The sequence below is a fragment of the Monodelphis domestica genome, chromosome 7, assembly GCF_027887165.1.
Source record: "Monodelphis domestica isolate mMonDom1 chromosome 7, mMonDom1.pri, whole genome shotgun sequence".
Taxonomy (NCBI): domain Eukaryota; kingdom Metazoa; phylum Chordata; class Mammalia; order Didelphimorphia; family Didelphidae; genus Monodelphis; species Monodelphis domestica.
In genome coordinates this window covers 90,048,336-90,064,893 of record NC_077233.1, presented here as the reverse complement: position 1 = coordinate 90,064,893, position 16,558 = coordinate 90,048,336, and the positions used below count along the sequence as shown (strand labels likewise).

Here is a 16,558-nt window from a genome sequence, read left to right as displayed (position 1 = left end):
ATTTTCTGTCTTCCAGTTAGGCTCCCCTCTACCCTTTCCAACACCGCCATTACCTTTGGAAAGCTCATCCATACGGGCTGCCCTTCTGTCCCGTCAATCGCATCCCTGCTTTCATGTTCTTGTTATCCCTAAAGTGTCAGTTCCACAGACATGTATTCAGACCAGTGTATCCAGGACACCCACTCGGCCGCTTCCTGCCTTTTAGCGGGGCGCAGTGGGCTCTAGTTGTGGGATCGGCACACAGCTTCTGCCCTAGCCAAGAGGTTTTGTTTTGCTTGGCTGTCATTACTACATGTTTGTAGCACCGAGTATGGCGGACAGTGAAATCAGAGGCAGAATGATTGGCCCAAGCTTTATTCCCGATTCCTCCTGGGCCCCAGGCCCTTATTGTAACACCCCCAGCAGTCATCCACAGGTCCCACACACTCAAGGTCTCCGCCTGGGAGTCACTCAGCTGAGATCAAGAAACATGCCATCCATTACATGCAAATCCTGACAAACAGTGGGAGGGAGATGCCCTCCGTCTGGTTAGCACCCTGGGCTAATGGCCACCCCTCAGAGCCCAGCAGCAGCCAGGGGAGCTCCTTTCTGAGCCTCTCATTCACCAGAACTGCATCTTCAGCGAGCAGTCTTGTCCTCGTGACAGGGCGACGGCGCGCTTGCTGGGGAAGACCTTGGATCTCCAAAGGTTATCACTGAAATTAAACCCATTTCCCTTCCCTTCTCCCTAAGGGCCCCTATATATATATATATATATATGTCCAGAGCTCGCGAGCCCTCTACCTATATAATCCCACATAGACACAAGACTGTTGGCCCTCAGAGCCGTCATGTTTAGCTGAAGCTATTCCATCCTTAACGAGATTGTCTCGGCCAGGACTAACACAGACTCTCTAAAACAAGCCAACAGGGCCTCCTTTGGCCGCCATCTTTGAGCCATGCAGAGCAGACTCTCACCACCTGGGAGCTCTATTTGAGAGCTCCCTTGGTGTTCTCGGGGCTAAGGAGACTTTCTTGGGGGGGTGTCATAAGGGACAGAGAATGTGTCTGGGTTTTTTTATACCCTTACTTTCTGTCCTATAACAACTTTTAAGATAGAAGGGCAAGGGCTGGGCACCCGGGGTTAAGGGACTTGCCTAGGGTCACACAGCTGGGAAGTATCTGAGGCCAGATTGAAATCCAGGTCCTCCCGACTCCAGGTCTGGTGCTCTATCCACTGCACGACCTAGCTGACCCTTTGATTGTGCTCTTTAAACCCTACCCCAACCATGCTCCTAAATGTATCGTGATGAGTCAGTATTTTCAAAGAGGCCTTGTCAGCCTCTGTCATTCCAAAGTAGCAGCCATGATGCTACCTGAAGGACATTCTCTGTCCCCACACACCTAGCTAGCTCCCCTTTCGCTGGGAAGCCCCCACACACACTCACTCTTCAGGTCCAGACACATTCATGACATCCATTCTGTGCTGCCCCCCGCCACCCCCCATGTGCTGCCCTTCATCCACTCGGCCTGGTGGCCTCTGAAGCCTTTAAGCAATCCTGACCCTGGGGTCAAGAAGGAGAAGGCCAGAGGGGTCATCCTAGGGGGCGGGCTCCTAGCGCTTCCTGCATCTTCTGGCGGCAACGAGAATACTTCTGCAAGATTTGTCGAACATGCTCTTCTTCCTCCCGTTGCAGGATACGAAGGAAATTATGTAATTCAGGCATGCTGAAGGCATCCCACTAAGGGTAAAGATAGATACGAGGCACTTAATGCGCTGAGGAGCCCTGTGACTTCATCAAGCCTGATTCATACTTATCCCATGGCCCTACCGGGTCCAACTCAGTCATTCAGAGGGAGGCTTCATACTGAGATGGCAGAACACACCTTCCTTGTCCTTTACTCTAGGAGCTGCAGAAGGCAGACTTTGGGGCTTTTATTTTTCCAGTTCTCTTAATGGCAGAACAGGTTCAGAGATACCCTTTATCATGAGGCCCTTGGGGTTATCTTGGAACCTTGTTTTTCTGATGATAGTTTAGTCCTTCCTAGTACATAATTTTGCAATATTTCTGTTACTGCATACAGTACTCTCTTGGTTCTGCTTGCTTCGCTTTGCATCAATTCAGACGTCTTTCTGGACTTTTTAACCCACCCTGTTCATCGCTTCTTAGGGCACAATAGTATTTCATCACAGCCATATACCACAACTTGTTTAGCCATTTCCCAATTGACGGGCATCCCATCTCAGCTTCCAATTCTTTGCCACCACAAAAAGCCGCTCTCCTATCTCTGATCTATTTGGGATACAGACTTAGTAGAGGTATTGCTAGGTGAAAGGGTATGAAGGGTTTGTGGGCATCATTTCATGATGCAGAGACACTTTTTGGCCTAGATTGTGCAGCATCTTACTCTTGCCTCTCTCACCCCAACCCGCTCTGGCGACAACCGACGGGAATTTAATGAGCCTAGACACCGTCATCCCGGACACGTGGAAATGGCCAAAACACAGCGTGGAATGGGGCCCAATGCTCCCCCAATCCTCTGTCAGAGTGGAATCAATACTTACATTCACATCTCCAGTCTCATTCTCCTTTAGGACAAAACTCAGGGCTTTTTCGCTGGGTCCAGCCAGCAGGCGTAATCGCAAAGGCTGTTCATCATCGGAGAGCTTCCGTAGGTACACTGCAAAGCACAATCCCCCAGTTATCCCATTTTTAGAGCTATGAAGGCTTTAAAGCCTATCAAGGACCCAACACAATCAACTCAGCCTAATTCCCCCTGCCAGTTTTTTAACTAGAAGAACCCTAGTAAATGAGTCACTTTTCTGGAAAAGAGACCCCAGAATCCTGGCTGTCAACACAGATAAAAATAATATGGGCAGCTAGGTGGCACAGTAGATAGGGCACCAGGCCTGGAGTCAGGAGGATGTGGGTTCAAATCTGACTTTAAGGCACTTTCTACTTGAATAACCCTGGGTAAATCATTTAATCTCAATAGCCTAGTCATTGCCCTTCTGTCTTAAGAGTTGTTACTGAGACAAAAAGTAAGGATTAAAAAAAAAGGGAATTAGGGAAGGAGAAAAGGTTGCTGGGTAGGAATTCTACCTTGGTCATGGCGCTCTGCCCGCTCAAATAGGGCAAATTTTCGGGGATTATCCACCACCAGGAATTTCCGGAGCAGCGCTTCGATGACCTCTCGGGCTCGTGTTCGGGACAACACGTGCAGGTGCTTGACTGTGTCTTTGGGGAGGTAAAAGGAGGTACGGCGTTTCACCGCTTGGTTCTTCCCAGTGGGTCGCTTGGCATCCTGCAAGGTGGGTGGCTTCTTGGTAGCAGGCACAGATACGGGGCGCACAAGTTTCAGCTGTACCTTGATGAAACCCGTATAGGAACCGTCCTTGTTCTGGAGGAAGGAAGAGACGTGCTCAGGACTTGGTGATGGGATGCTAGGACATGCCCCAGGGTGTACAGAGCAGAGGACAGGATTTACTCAGAAACAAAAGGGGATCTTGTGACCCCCAAGCCTAGGAAGAGGCCTCCCTCTCTGCTTGTATCCTGCTCTCATCTAAATCCCCTCCCCACCGCCAGGTTTACCAGGCTCATGAAGAGGTTGCTGTTGATCTGGCTGTTATATTCCTTAATCTTCCGCTCAATCTCACTTTGAGACAGGATCGGTTTCTCCCACTCCAGTGGCTCATCCTAAGGCAGAAAACCTCATTATAGGAATGATGTTGTTAAATAACAAGACCTGGGTTCAATGACTACCTCTGATGCTACCTGTGAGTCCTTGGGTTTCAGGGTTGAACCAGAGGCATTCAATGTCTCTCCCAACTCCGAATCTCGAGCTCTAGGACCAATAAAGGTAACATGGCAAATCTTGCAAACCAGGACTGAAATGTCTACTTCTGGTCTTGTGGGCAGTCCTCCAGGGCTTTTTTCCTAGGTCTGTCAGTTCCTTTGTTCCAGGGACAGCACAGTGCTATAGCCACCAAGCACACGGGCTCTAGGGCCCTCGTGCATCACTGAAAGACATCCGAGCAACTGAGATTAAGAGCAAATCAGGCGGTGGCAGCAACCACTGGAGCCATATCGTGGACCAAATTCAAGCCAACAACAGAAGGGACTCCAGAGAGGGTCAAGGGCTTGGAATGAAACCATTTCTTACTTAGCTAAATCCTCTTCGCTCCCGAAGCTCATTCACCCTCCACGCCCTCGGAGCTCAGTTTTCCAGACTCTGTGGTGAGCGTCTAGGCGAGATCCTGGGTGTAATGGGTCAGGGTGTGTCCCAAGAGATCACAGTTAACACCAGAGCCCACTCTGCATCTCTTCCTGGGAAAGGAACCCTGCAATAGGGTGGGGGCCCTGACTCATTGTGAGGTTTGGAGGTGATAGCCGGTTACTACCCTGTTATTAACCTTGGAAGCCTAACTCACAGGGCTGGTGCAAACCGAAAGCTTCACCAACTGTGGCATGGAAGAGAAGGGCAACTCCCACACCGACAAGCATTAAGCCCAGAAATGGAGGGCTCGGGTCCAAAGGCGGACGGCGTCATCAGTGGCAGAGGAAGGTCCCGCCCAACTCTGGAAAAAGGGTTTTACTCTAATATGTCTGGGATCAGCCTAGCAAACCCAGCCAAACATCCCAAAGCAGACACCAGAGGTAGACACAACCTCTAGCCATAATGAAAATAGAAATTCATCCTCGCCTAGCTGCAAGGATAAGGTAGACCTCTTGGGTTGGAGGCATACAAGAGACGTTTTCAGGCTAGCCTGGCACAAGCGGGTAGATGCTTTTCCTCTCCCTTGCTCTAATATTCGCAGAGCTGCAGATTGATTTGGGCACCAGATACCTCAGTCTGTCCCTTCCCCCATGCTAGACTTTTCTTGGCCAAGCTCCCTTAGCTTTGTAGCACCAGAGCTCCCCCTCCACAGAGGGAAGGGTGGAGCCTGGAGGGCAGGAAGGGTGGGACCTGGGCTGGAGCTTGAGCACTGAGCTGGTCTTACATTCAATTGCATCAGTTTTATTTCCTGTTGACATCAGACCCTGACAAGAAGGGTGAGGGGGGTCATGGATGAAAGCTGAGATCACCACTGACCAATGCTATGCCCTGGGGGAGTTCAGAAAACCCTGCCCCTTCCTGGCTCATGGCCCACCCTAAAAGTTAAACCAAAGGCCCACTCAAGTAGCTAGAGCTACCCGTCCTTCTCAGGACCAGCTGGATCCTCCATGGAGTAGGGATGGGAGGTGGAAGGCTTTGAACTTGGTGGGGTCAGCACAGTCTGGGGACTATGAGAATTAGAATGCTTATCAGGGCCTCAGGACTGCAGGAAGGACACGGGGGGAGCTCCACTGAGAAATAGAGCTCCCCATGGTTGCTGGCTTTCAATGGCTGGTCTCTTCCTTAATCAAAATTTGCCACTTTTCATCTCTGAAAGATTACCTTCAACCGTATTTTGCCTAGTTTTTGCCCTTCTGTCTTAGGGTTGTTACTAAAACAGAAAGTAAAGTTTAAAAAAAGAAGCAGTTCCAAACCTGGCCTCAGACACTTCCTAGCTTTGTGACCTGGGCAAGTCATTTAATCCTACGCAGGAAAGGGAGGGAGAGGGGGAAAGGGGGAAAAGGAGAGAAGGGGAGGGAGGGACAGGGAGAGGTGGGAGGACAGAAAAAGATCAATCACCTTCTGTGTTTATTTCCATGTAGCAAAATGTTGATCCCAGCACAGAATGAAAGGTGAAGGCTGAGGAAACAGAGGGATGTTCCCAAAGAGGCTGCAATGCCAAAGATCCAAGGGTGCCACACACCCCTGGCATTGGGAAATGGTTCCTCTGAGGTTGAGAATGCAATTCAGCTCAACTATTTATTAAGTATTTACTATGTGCAAGGCATTGTGCGAAGGTCTGAAGAAACATGGACTTGGAGTCTTCAAAGTAAGTCAGCCTGGGCAGGGCAATTCTCAAGCCCAAGGGAGAGTCTCGATCCAAGATCTCCATTGGAAATTAGTGGAACCAAAGGAAGTGGGAACAGGAAGCAGGATGGGCAGGATACAATAGAAGAATGCCAGACTCCCTCAGAGCACAGGACCACAGGGCAACAGACAGCAGCATCCTGTTTATAGAACAAAGGGAACTTTCTCCCGCGTTCCCTTAGACAGAAAGATCAGCCAGGCCACACTGGGATAGTACTAATTTATCTTTCTTTAGACAGCTCCCAGCAATCTCCACCCTCCATAGCTAATCTCTGGGAATAGGAAACATTGCTTTTGCTTTAGAGAGAATTCTGAACTTGCTTGGAAAGGTGACAATTTTCTTTTTCCTTTTTAAAATTTAAAAAAAAAGTTTATTTTCAACCTTTACCTTCTGTCTTAGAATTGATATCAAGTATGGGTTCTAAGGCAAAAGAATGGTAGGGCAATGTGATAAAGTGACTTGCCCAGTGATGTATCTGAGCAAGGATCTGAACCCAAGACCTCCTATCTCCAGGTGAAAAGCAAAGATTTTCAAGATCCTCTTTCCCAAACCTGTAACAAAATTATCCTTAGGGGAGGAAGGTCTTAGGAGAAATCCTTGCTCATACTTCACTAGAACTAATTCTAGAACTCTATGCTTTTGTCTAGAATATTTCACAGCTACAGCAAGCATCCTCCATAAATACTTCATTTTCTTCCAGGTTTGACTTTGTGACCCCACTTGTCACTTAACAATGAAAAAAGGCCATGGCTTAGTCACCCCCCCCCCAGTCACTTAAAAATTTCTTTTTTATTTAAACCCTTACTTTTCATCTTAGAATCAATACTGTGTATGGATTCCAAGGCATAAGAGTGGTAAGGGCTAGGCAATGAGTGACTTGCCCAGGGTCACATAGTTAGGAAGTGTCTGAGGCCACATTTGAACCCAGGACCTCCCATCTCTAGGCCTGGATCTCAATCCACTGAGCCATCTAGCTACCCCCAGTCACTTTTTAAATGGACCAACATACTTCTAGGGAATATATATAGTCCAGGGTCACTTTAAGCTTAGCTATCTGGAGACTACCTCAATAAGACACTTTAGGATCTTTGGATGAACACAAAGTGGGGGACTTACCAGGTGCATCTCAGGTACTACCAGTACTATCTCATTTTGATCCTCACAATTGCCTTGTGAGATAGGTGCTATTATCATTCCCATTTCAGTTTCGGAAATTGAGGCAAACTAAAGTTAAGTGTCATGCCTAGGGTCATACTTCTGTTGTGTCTGCGGCCAGATTGGAACTTCCTGACTCCAGGCCCAATGCTCTATCTACTGGGATTCCACTAAATAATCTCTTTCTAGCTCCAATACTTGAATTTCACCTCTGAGCTCCTTACTTCTGACTCACAAATTCCTTCTAGCATTCTCTTAAGACAGTGAAATCCAGGATACTGATCCATCCAGATGTGATTAGGGAAGGAGAACCTGCCAGGAGATGTCTAGATTAGTTTTGGGAAAGAGACTCAATTTACAAAAGTGCACAATTCACTAAGGTAGGCAATAGCATCTTTTCTTTCTATGGGATCCACTGTGGGGAGGCACATTTTCCCTGCTACCCTTGCCTGGTTTTCCTGACCACCAAGTGGGGTTATGAACTCTTCTGTCAGGGGTTTTCCTAAATAGAAGTTTAAAAAGGGGTCAGAACACTCTGCTGGATCAGAATCACGACTTGGGCCAGAAAGAAATCCCATCTATGACAACCATTTATAAGGGTTCTATTAGTCTTCCAGACTCCTGGCTTCTTTATTAACTATTAAGCACAGGGCAGGCAAGATTATCTCTAACCAATTAGAGCCAATGTATGTTTTACTACTTCCTTACAGGCGAAGTGAGACTTCTGTTGATTGGTCTTCAAACAATTCCTCTCAAGCTTGGGGGTGGGGGTGGGGGTGGGGACTTGAAGAGTTCTGGCATTCTAGGGGTGGTAAACACTCAAGCTCTTCCCAAGCTTACAGGGCTGTTTTCCTACTAGTTCTTGCCTAGACCTGCCATGCACTGTCCTGATCCTCCTCAGCATGCCCTCCATTCTGCTTCAATTTCTCTCTATTTTTCTCCACCCTTTTCCCTTAAGAATCCCTGCCGCCCTCAACCCTAGCCTTCTCTTTTTCTTGAAAAAAGATACAAATTTCAATTCAGACCTTCGACTGTCAGCCTCCAACACAGGGGTAGAATACCCCTTGTCTATCCCTGGGGGTGGTTCTTCCTGATTCCACACATGTTCCCCTGATAGAGGCCTCCCTTCCCATCAGAGGCTCAGAACTGTGCCGGTGTCATTGAGTTCAACCCTCTCATTTTACAGATGAGGAAATGAGAGTAAAGGATAAAGTTAGGGTTTGACCCCAAGTCCCCTGATGCCAAACCCCAAGTTCCGTTCCCAATTCAGGATGCTGATGCTGCTTTTTGCACCTACTCGCAGGTATCCAAGCAGGGAGAGGGCTGGAGGGAAAGTGCCCTAGGCAGCTGCTCCCAAACATTACCCAAGCTACTTCCCGGAACAAAACTCTGGACTCAGGTTTTCACCTAGAGAACAATGCACGACCTTGTTATCCTCCAGCAGCCACAGCTGCCTCCTCCTCTCCCCAGCAGGTCCTGCCACTTCCCCAGCTAACCTGAGTCACTCATCGAGTCCCCCGCCAGCTGATTATCTTTCGATCAATTTTAACACAGCTAAGGATGGGCAAAAGCCCGGGAATGGAAGGAGGGTGTTGGTACCTGGTACTAGCAGGGTGAGCGAGTGCTTTAAACAAGACAAACAAGCAGGTGAGAAGACTCCCTACAAGTATAGAAATTGTAGGCAAGAACTCTGCAGTTGGAAGAAGGAAGTCCCCGACCGGGGGAAGCGACCCGGGAGGAATAAATGCATAAATTAGGCAGCAGTGGTTTATTCCCGAAGGCGGAGACGTTAGAAAGGACGAGCAAGGTTTAAAAAGTGCATCCTCCGTGTTCTCCTCCCACTGGAAGTTCTGAGCCAACCACAGAGCGCCTACCTGTCCGGAAGAGAAATGTATAGCAGAAAGTAACACCTAGAGAAAAGGATTGTAAGCGCAGCTTTCTGCTGGACCTTTCCTCCCCAATCCGGCCTTGCCTGCCTACAGTCTAAATTTTCCACAGCCTAAGGAGCCAGCAGAGTAGGGGCAATGTCTGCAGCCCTGGCGGGGAAAAGCTGACTGAGAAAGGAGCACCCCTGGCCTTTTGCGGGGGGAGTAGTAGGAGAACCCATAGAAGCCAGATCGGCAGCAGCGCACAGCAGGATAGGGAAATAGGAGGGCGTGGGGGGATTTCCTAGGCGTCAATAATCAGGAGGCAGCTGCTGCCGGCCTGCGTGGCACTTCTCTATCCATTGGGCCGCCCAACCCACTCCATCCCACCCCTGAAGGGCCCCCAGAGAGCCCATCGGTTTCTCTCCCGGGCCAGGGCCTAAGTGAGGGTGACAGAGTCCGTCTCCCTTTCCAGAGGGCGGAGTATCCGGGAATTGGGAAGGGGGCAGGATGGGGGAGGGGGAAGAGGCGCAGCAGCAAGAATTTCCCTTGGGCTACACAGGCCTTAACTCTTCAGCTGCCGGCTCCCACAGCCCCGCTCCCGGCCGGGCTACCGTCTTCACCTGGTCCCGGCGGGGCTTGCGGACCAGCGAGGTGCGCGCGGTGAAGTACTGCTCGAGCTCCGAGTCCGAGTCCTCTTGGCTGCAGTAGCCGCTGCTGGTGGTGCTGCTCCAGGTCATCTCGAAGGCTGGGGTCCCGGCGTCTGTGTCGCTCATCCCGCGCCTTCCTCTCGCCCCCAAGTCTGAGGGAGCGCACGCCACAGGTCTAGGGGCACGGCTCTGAGAGGAGGAGTGGGAGTGGGTTCTGGGACCCGCCTGGAGAAGAGGGACGGGAGAACCTCGAGGCGGGAGGTACCGGGCCAGAGAGGCGTAAGTCGAGCCGGCTACCCAGGGGCTGGTGAGCGTGTGCCTCAGCAAGAGCGAGCCCAAGCGGCCGTTAGGATGGAGACGTCAGCGAGTCCGGCAGTCAGCGCCTCCTCGATTGGGGGACACGTCTGGGCCCCGCCCTGTTCCCTCCTCGGGAGCGCCCCGCCCCCTCCCTCCCTTTTCCGGTGGCCTCCGGCGGGTTCCCCACCCCCGCTGACTTCATCGCCTAAGCAGCTCGACTCCGCAAAAGGGGCGGAGCATGTCTCCTGTGCCTGCGGCTGGAGATGCTGCGTGGAGGAAGCCCTCGGGCCGGGACCTGGGCGCAATTCGCCGTGAAGTCATCCCGGGGCGCACCAGGCCACTGGCTCCTAGCTCAGGGCCCTTCCGGGAATGGGCTCTCAAAATCCTAGCCAGATATAATTGGGCGATTCCTTCTTCCATCATCTCCCCTCCTACCTCTTCACCGAGGGTTGGGGGAACTGAGGCCGAGGAGAGAGGCTGGACTTGTCCAGGGCCACACAGCCAGTCAAGTTTTAGAGCGAGGAAAACCTCCAACCGAGAAACAATAGCTGCCATTTCTACAGTACTTTAACATTTTCCAAGAGTTTTATCACCATTTGATAGACGAGGGAGTTGAGGCCCAGAAAGGTTCACTCAGCCAGAAAGTAACAGACACTGTGTGTCTAGAACCCAAGCTTCTTGTCTTTCAGAGTGGGGGGCTCTTTCCCCTCTCCCTGCTTCGTTCTGTTATGGTATCCTTCCCGAACCCCAGGGGTACATATCTGCACCCCTATAACAGTTCCTAGACCTTCAAAGCTCAGCCTGAGAACCAGCCTTTAACATGAAGCCTTTCCTAATCCCTCTCTCCTAACAGAACACCATTTTTGGGTATATATCCTATAGGAGAGACTGTATGAGGCTTTGTGGCCAGAAAGCTGGCTCCCCGCAGGAAGATGTGCTTCATGTCCAGCCTCTGACACAGACAGCAGGACTGCAATCAATGTCTCAGTGCCTCCAGGCAAGCCTCTAGATACAAATTGTTGAGAAGTTGCCACCTGGTTTTGTTGCTGTCCCACTTCCACTTCTCTCTAGTCTAAAACTTAAAGGTATTTGTTGCTGCCCCAGTAAGATGTAAGGCCCCCTGAGGGCAGGGATTTTCATTTTTATCTTTGTAATCTGTGCCTATCACACCGGAGGTGTTTAGTAAATGATTGCTGATTGACTCCTGGACTTCCCATTTCCTACCGGAGGCTCTGAGGCAGGTTTGCAGGCTATGTTCAGTCTCTTCTGTCTCCTCCAGACCCCATTTAGAGTTTTCTTGGCAAAGATACTGGAGTGGTTTGGCCATTTCCTTCTCCAGCTCATTTTACTGACAAGAAACTAAGGCAAACTGGATTAAGTGACTTGCCTAGGATCACACAGCTAGTGTCTAAGGCCATATTTGAATTCAGGTCTTTTTGAGTCTTCCTGACTTCAGCTGCTTTATATATGTCGGTATCTAGCTGCCACTTAAGGGCAGCAATCAAAATCTTCTCTTTCTCCTCCTGTGTCCACAACACTGGGCTCTGTACACAATTACTTAGTTGTTAAGAGAATGAATGAATCTTCTCTGTGACTCCCACTCATGCATAGGGAACCTGGTCTGGAAATGTCCAGCTCCTACAAAGATCTAGGACTGGAAAGAACCTAAGATCATTTAGTCCATCCCCTCCTTCCATTATACTTATGACTTGCCCATGGTCACAAGAGTAGTGTCAGAGGCAGGGTTTGAATCCAGCTTTTGACTCCAGACTCTTTTCCTATGAAAAATCACCAGGTAGAAGACAGCTTTAAAGTCCCTGGGCTGTCTTAGTGAAGTCAACAGGAAAGTGAAATACAATGTCCAGTATGGAAGTTATTTGGGCATGTGCTAAAATTTCATGACTTCAAAACTTCCTTTCTATTCATTATTTTAGGGAAGGAGGAATTCCACTAATTTTGGAAACCCACAAGAGAAAACATCTATTGGTGCTTTCCCGTCGTAAATTTAGATAGGATCATAATCAACAAAGTGGCATGGGCATTGTACCCCCAGAAACTCAGGCAAACTATCATCAGGGAAGTTCCTTTGCTCCCTTTCATTCTTGTGACTCCTAACCCAAAACATCTGATAACTCCTATAAGACCTGGAGAGGATTATCCTCCTTGGATTGTCCTTTAGATTTAAGATGGACAGAGAGATGAACCTCCAGGCTACACCTCCATACCATCCGGCTATATCACAGACATCCATCTGTCCCTAAACTATGAGGGTCACCCCCTATATCTCCAGGCAGACCCAGTCAGATGATGAAACCCCCCAATGAATGAGTATTTACCACTCTAGAGTCACCATGACACAGCATCACATCTACACTGTTGTAAAAAGTATAAAATCCCCAGAATTGATGTTGTTTGGGGGGACAGCCTTTCCATTCATGCTGTCCTCCCAAGGAATGGCTCCCCATCTTGCTGTTCCACCTTGCTTTCCTCCTGGTCATTCTCATTACTTTCTAAATTAATAAATTTCTCTCTATTTTTTTAAGCTAAATTTTGGAGTCTTACATTCTTGCAAAAGGTATCCTTCCCTAACCCAGGGGGTTCAATTTTAGTACTCCACAACAAAAGTTTCCAGGGGGAAATCACATGCACAGAAAGTCTATGCAAGCAATGGTATTTGTCCAGATAGACCTTATCTATGGGGAAAGTGGTCCTCAAAATTTTCTCAGCAGCTTTGCCACCATTTGAAACCTTGAAGAATATGTTGTCCAAACACAGAAATACCAAGAGACTGTGCTTTGGCGAAGTGGGAAAGAAAAGCTCCCTCATTTTGGGGGAGGGAATAACTTTTTAAAGACACTTAAGTGGCTGAGTTTACTTGGTGCAGTTAAGGATTAAACCTGTCAATTTTAACAAAACGCTGCTGTTACTTCTGAAATAAACTTGAGTTTGTTCTGGTTAAAAAAAAAAAAAGTACCTCTGCTGTATTCCCAATCAGATCATCTCTTCTCAATTCTAGCCTTGCATTTACAGGCCCACTTTTAATAATTCAAATTTCATTCCAATGTCCTGCTGGCATTTCAAGTCCAACATGTCCAGAAATGAACTCGTCACCTTCCCCATAAAATCTTGTCCTAATTACTATCACTGGAGACCAGGGCCAAGAAGTCCTTTTCCTTCAGGGGACTTCGATTTCCTCAGTTGTAAATGGAGGAGTTTGGATTAGATTATCTTTAAAGTGTTTTTTAGCTCTAAAACTATTATATTATCTTTGGGGTAGTTTCTGTTAGTGACACTAGCATCTCAGTCACCAGAACCTTCTGAAGTCATCTCTCTCTCCCATTTCTTCCACCACCAATTAGAAGCTGAATCCTGTGGATTTTACTTCCATAAGCACCTCTCTCTCTCTGTCTCTGTATGTCTGTGTGTCTGTCTGTCTCTCATTCCAGGTGCTTCTCTTTCTCCCCCATTACATTCAGTTCCCTAAATATGCAAGACTATGGAGCAGCAGCTAGGAGGCACTTTCTTCTTTCCTTTTTTCTCTAAGTACCAATGAACAATGTAAATAGCTTGTTTACATAGGACTTTAGGACTTCCACAATGCCTACTATCCTGCAATTAATGGGCCAGAAAGGGCAGCTGTCAGAGGTCTGTCTGGGTGTCAAGCTGGCTGGTGGAACTCTGAAAAGAGCAACTTTTCAGAAAGACTTTGTGGCTGACTCTTGAGCCCTCAAGGTATGTCTGTGAGATGGTTCTGGGAACCCAATAAGTGCTTTAGAAATATTCACTGACTGCCTGACTTGGAGAAAGAAGCTGGCAGGTTCCACCTAGCTGCCTGGCCAACCCCGGTCACTGGTGTGCGGTGACGAGGTAAACCTGTTTTCTGTTTGCCTGGAGAGACTGAAAAGTGATCAAGTGTCCCTCTGCAAATAGCTTTTATATGTATCTGTTCCTTTAGGGACAAGACAGAAGAGTGCTTTTGGAGGAAAAAAAATTGGACTTCCTCAGAGGACCCATTTTGGATGTTAATATCATTACATTTTCCTTTATTTCCTGTTAGTAAATTCCAGTGTCTATATAAGAAGTCAGTGAATTCTTGGGGGTTATGCTGAGACAGGAAGATGAGTGGGAATTCCAAGTAGGGGAAGGGCACAAGATCCAAGGATTATTTGGATTCACTATTACGCTAATATTATCCAGTCCCTGAGACTTTATTTTTAAAGCCTTTTGTTATTATTTTTTTAAACCTTTACCTTCCACCTTAGTATCAATTCAAAGACAGAAGAGTGGAGAGGGCCAGGCAGTTAGGGTTAAGTGACTTGCCCAGGTCACACAGCTAGGATTGCCTTTGGTAATTAAAAAAATGTTTTATGGTTGCCTTTCAGCTTATCAACACTGTTATTTCAATGTGCTCTTCAGATGGAATCTTCCCTTGTGATGAAGAAAAACAATTAAGAAAACAACATCTGCTACAGTGGCTACATGTGAAAATATAGACATTATTCTTTTGGAATTCGTAGTCTTCTGGCTCTCTGTCAGGAGGGGGAGGAAATGTTTTATTATCTATCCTCCAGGATCATCTCTGGTTTGCATTACTCCCAGTTGGGCTTCCTTTTACATCTACATTTTGTGGTTGTGTATTTTGTTCATTCATAGAAATCTTCTCATGTTTCTTCGAATCCCTTAATAGTTATTAGTACATACTCAGTAGTTTTTTCCAGCCATTCCATGATTAATGAGCATCTGGTTTATTACTGGTTTCTTGTATAAGGAATGATGCTCTGAACATTTGGATAAATACACATCCATATTGAACCGCTTACTTTCTTCGGGTATATGAGCAGTTATAGGATCTCAGAGTTAGATAGAGTATGGACTGTTTAATCACTTTAAATTCATTCCAATTTATCCAGAATGGTTGGGCCACTTTTTAGCCATGGGATATGCCTGTCTCCTCATAGTCCCTCCAACACGGACCCTTCCTATCTTTTCCCTTTTTGCCAGTTTGCATAGTGTTTTGATTTGCATTTCCCTTATTCTAAGTTATTGCTCTAATTTATAGGTGGCACAGTGAGAGTGTCAGGCCTGAGTTTAATCTTGGACCCAGCTACTAGCTGTGTGATTCTAGACAAGTCACTTAACCCTGCTTGCCTCAGTTTCTTCATCTATAAAATGAGCTAGAGGAAGAAATGGCAAACCATTCCAGTATCTTTGCCAAGAAAACCAAAAATGGGGTCATGAAAAGGCTGACGTGTCTGAAAAACAACTAAACAACAACAAAGCTATTTGGAGCATGTTTTCATGAGGTTGTTATTCTCGTGTGCAATTCTTTTGAGAACTCTTTATATCTCTGAACAATTAACCAGTTAGGGGTCCTCTAAACTTGAAAATGCAGAAACTGTGCCCAGTAACCAAGGCTGGGAAAGCTAGGTAGGTACCTTTTGTATCATTACACATTGAAGTGAGTCTATGAAGCTCATACTTCAAGTACCTACCCTCAAGGTGCCTAGAAGAAAGCAGCCCGATGGCTACTATTCTAAGTCTACTTGTTGGTATATAGACTGTATGCTACAGACCCTGGGTATATACAGCACCGGCTCTGATACCCAAACTCCTAGCAACTGACTTCAATAAAGCACAGTCTTCAGTCTGAAAGAGGGAAATCTGTGCTGCAGAGATCTGAGCCTCTTAGAAGCACCATTTCCCAGAATGCTTCGATGTTCTACAAACGTGGCCAAGTACAGGCTCCACAAGTGGGCCCTTGTCTAGGTGTGCCTTATTTTGGGTGAAGCTATGGTGCCAACTTCAAGTTCATTCTGGATCTGGGATAGGGTCAACAGACATTCTACATGATCTCTCGGCTGGCCATATTTTCTTCCTCCTTGTGTTTGGAAAGAAAAATCGAGGGCATTTAATGCTGTAATGAGGTCCTGGGGCGGGGGAGAAACTTTAATTACCTGGTACCCCTCCCCTTGTATGGCTAGCAAATTCCCATCTTTCCCACCCCTAATACCTAATAATTCATCAGCCGAGGAGGGAAGCCCCTTCCCTGGTTACCACTTCTGATATTTTCATTCCCATTCCCATTGGATCTACATCCCTAGTTTTTATGCCACTCAGCTCTGTCCTTCTACTGTGCCCTCCAGTAGTCCATTCTATTATTAATAAACTTTCTTCAGATTAACTGACCAAATGCAACTTGTGGGAGGGCAAACCAAACTAGCTGAAACCACAAAGCATTCTCAGGATGAGACAAGAGGCACTATATGTTGGGTTAGCAAAACCACTGACACCACCTTGACCATTTCTTTCCCTCAGACCACAATGGAAATAGCCCAGGACCATACATGAATAGGCAATTTTCAGATAAAGAAATCGAAACTGTCAATAATGACATGAAAAAGTGCTCTAAATCTCTTAAAATCAGAGAAATGCAAATTAAAACAACTTTGAGGTACGCCTTATACCTAGCAGATTGGCTAATATGACAGCAAAGGAAAGTAATAAATGTTGGAGGGGATGTGGCAAAACTGGGACATTAATACATTGTTGGTGGAGTTGTGAACTGATCCAACCATTCTGGAGGGCAATTTGGAACTATGCCCAAAGGGCTCTAAAAGACTGTCTGCCCTTTGATCCAGCCATAGCAC

General features: G+C 47.3%; 1 protein-coding gene and 1 long non-coding RNA gene across 6 annotated transcripts in view; one reads left to right on the top strand and one right to left on the bottom strand.

Moving 5' to 3' along the window:
• Positions 1-338: 338 nt before the first annotated feature.
• RASSF1 (Ras association domain family member 1) overlaps positions 339-16,558 on the bottom strand; it is a 35,771-nt gene continuing 19,551 nt past the window's right edge. Inside the window, exons 1-5 of one of the 5 annotated variants that reach the window (XM_007499906.3) lie at positions 9,588-9,998; positions 3,573-3,677; positions 3,084-3,381; positions 2,546-2,661; positions 339-1,721 (exon numbers count right to left, since the gene is read on the bottom strand). In XM_007499906.3, coding sequence (XP_007499968.1) covers positions 1,575-1,721; positions 2,546-2,661; positions 3,084-3,381; positions 3,573-3,677; positions 9,588-9,740 — 819 coding nt within the window. In that variant the 5' untranslated portion in view covers positions 9,741-9,998 and the 3' untranslated portion in view covers positions 339-1,574. Of the gene's footprint in view, positions 1,722-2,545; positions 2,662-3,083; positions 3,382-3,572; positions 3,678-3,755; positions 3,912-4,143; positions 5,640-9,534; positions 9,554-9,587; positions 9,999-16,558 lie in introns of those variants that run through there. The other 4 variants (XM_056805025.1, XM_007499908.3, XM_007499907.3 and 1 more) reach the window with 4 other exon arrangements.
• On the top strand, positions 13,534-14,421 carry LOC103094069 (uncharacterized). The gene is made up of 2 exons (XR_008913464.1): positions 13,534-13,643; positions 14,294-14,421. It is a non-coding gene; the product is annotated as an uncharacterized LOC103094069 (long non-coding RNA).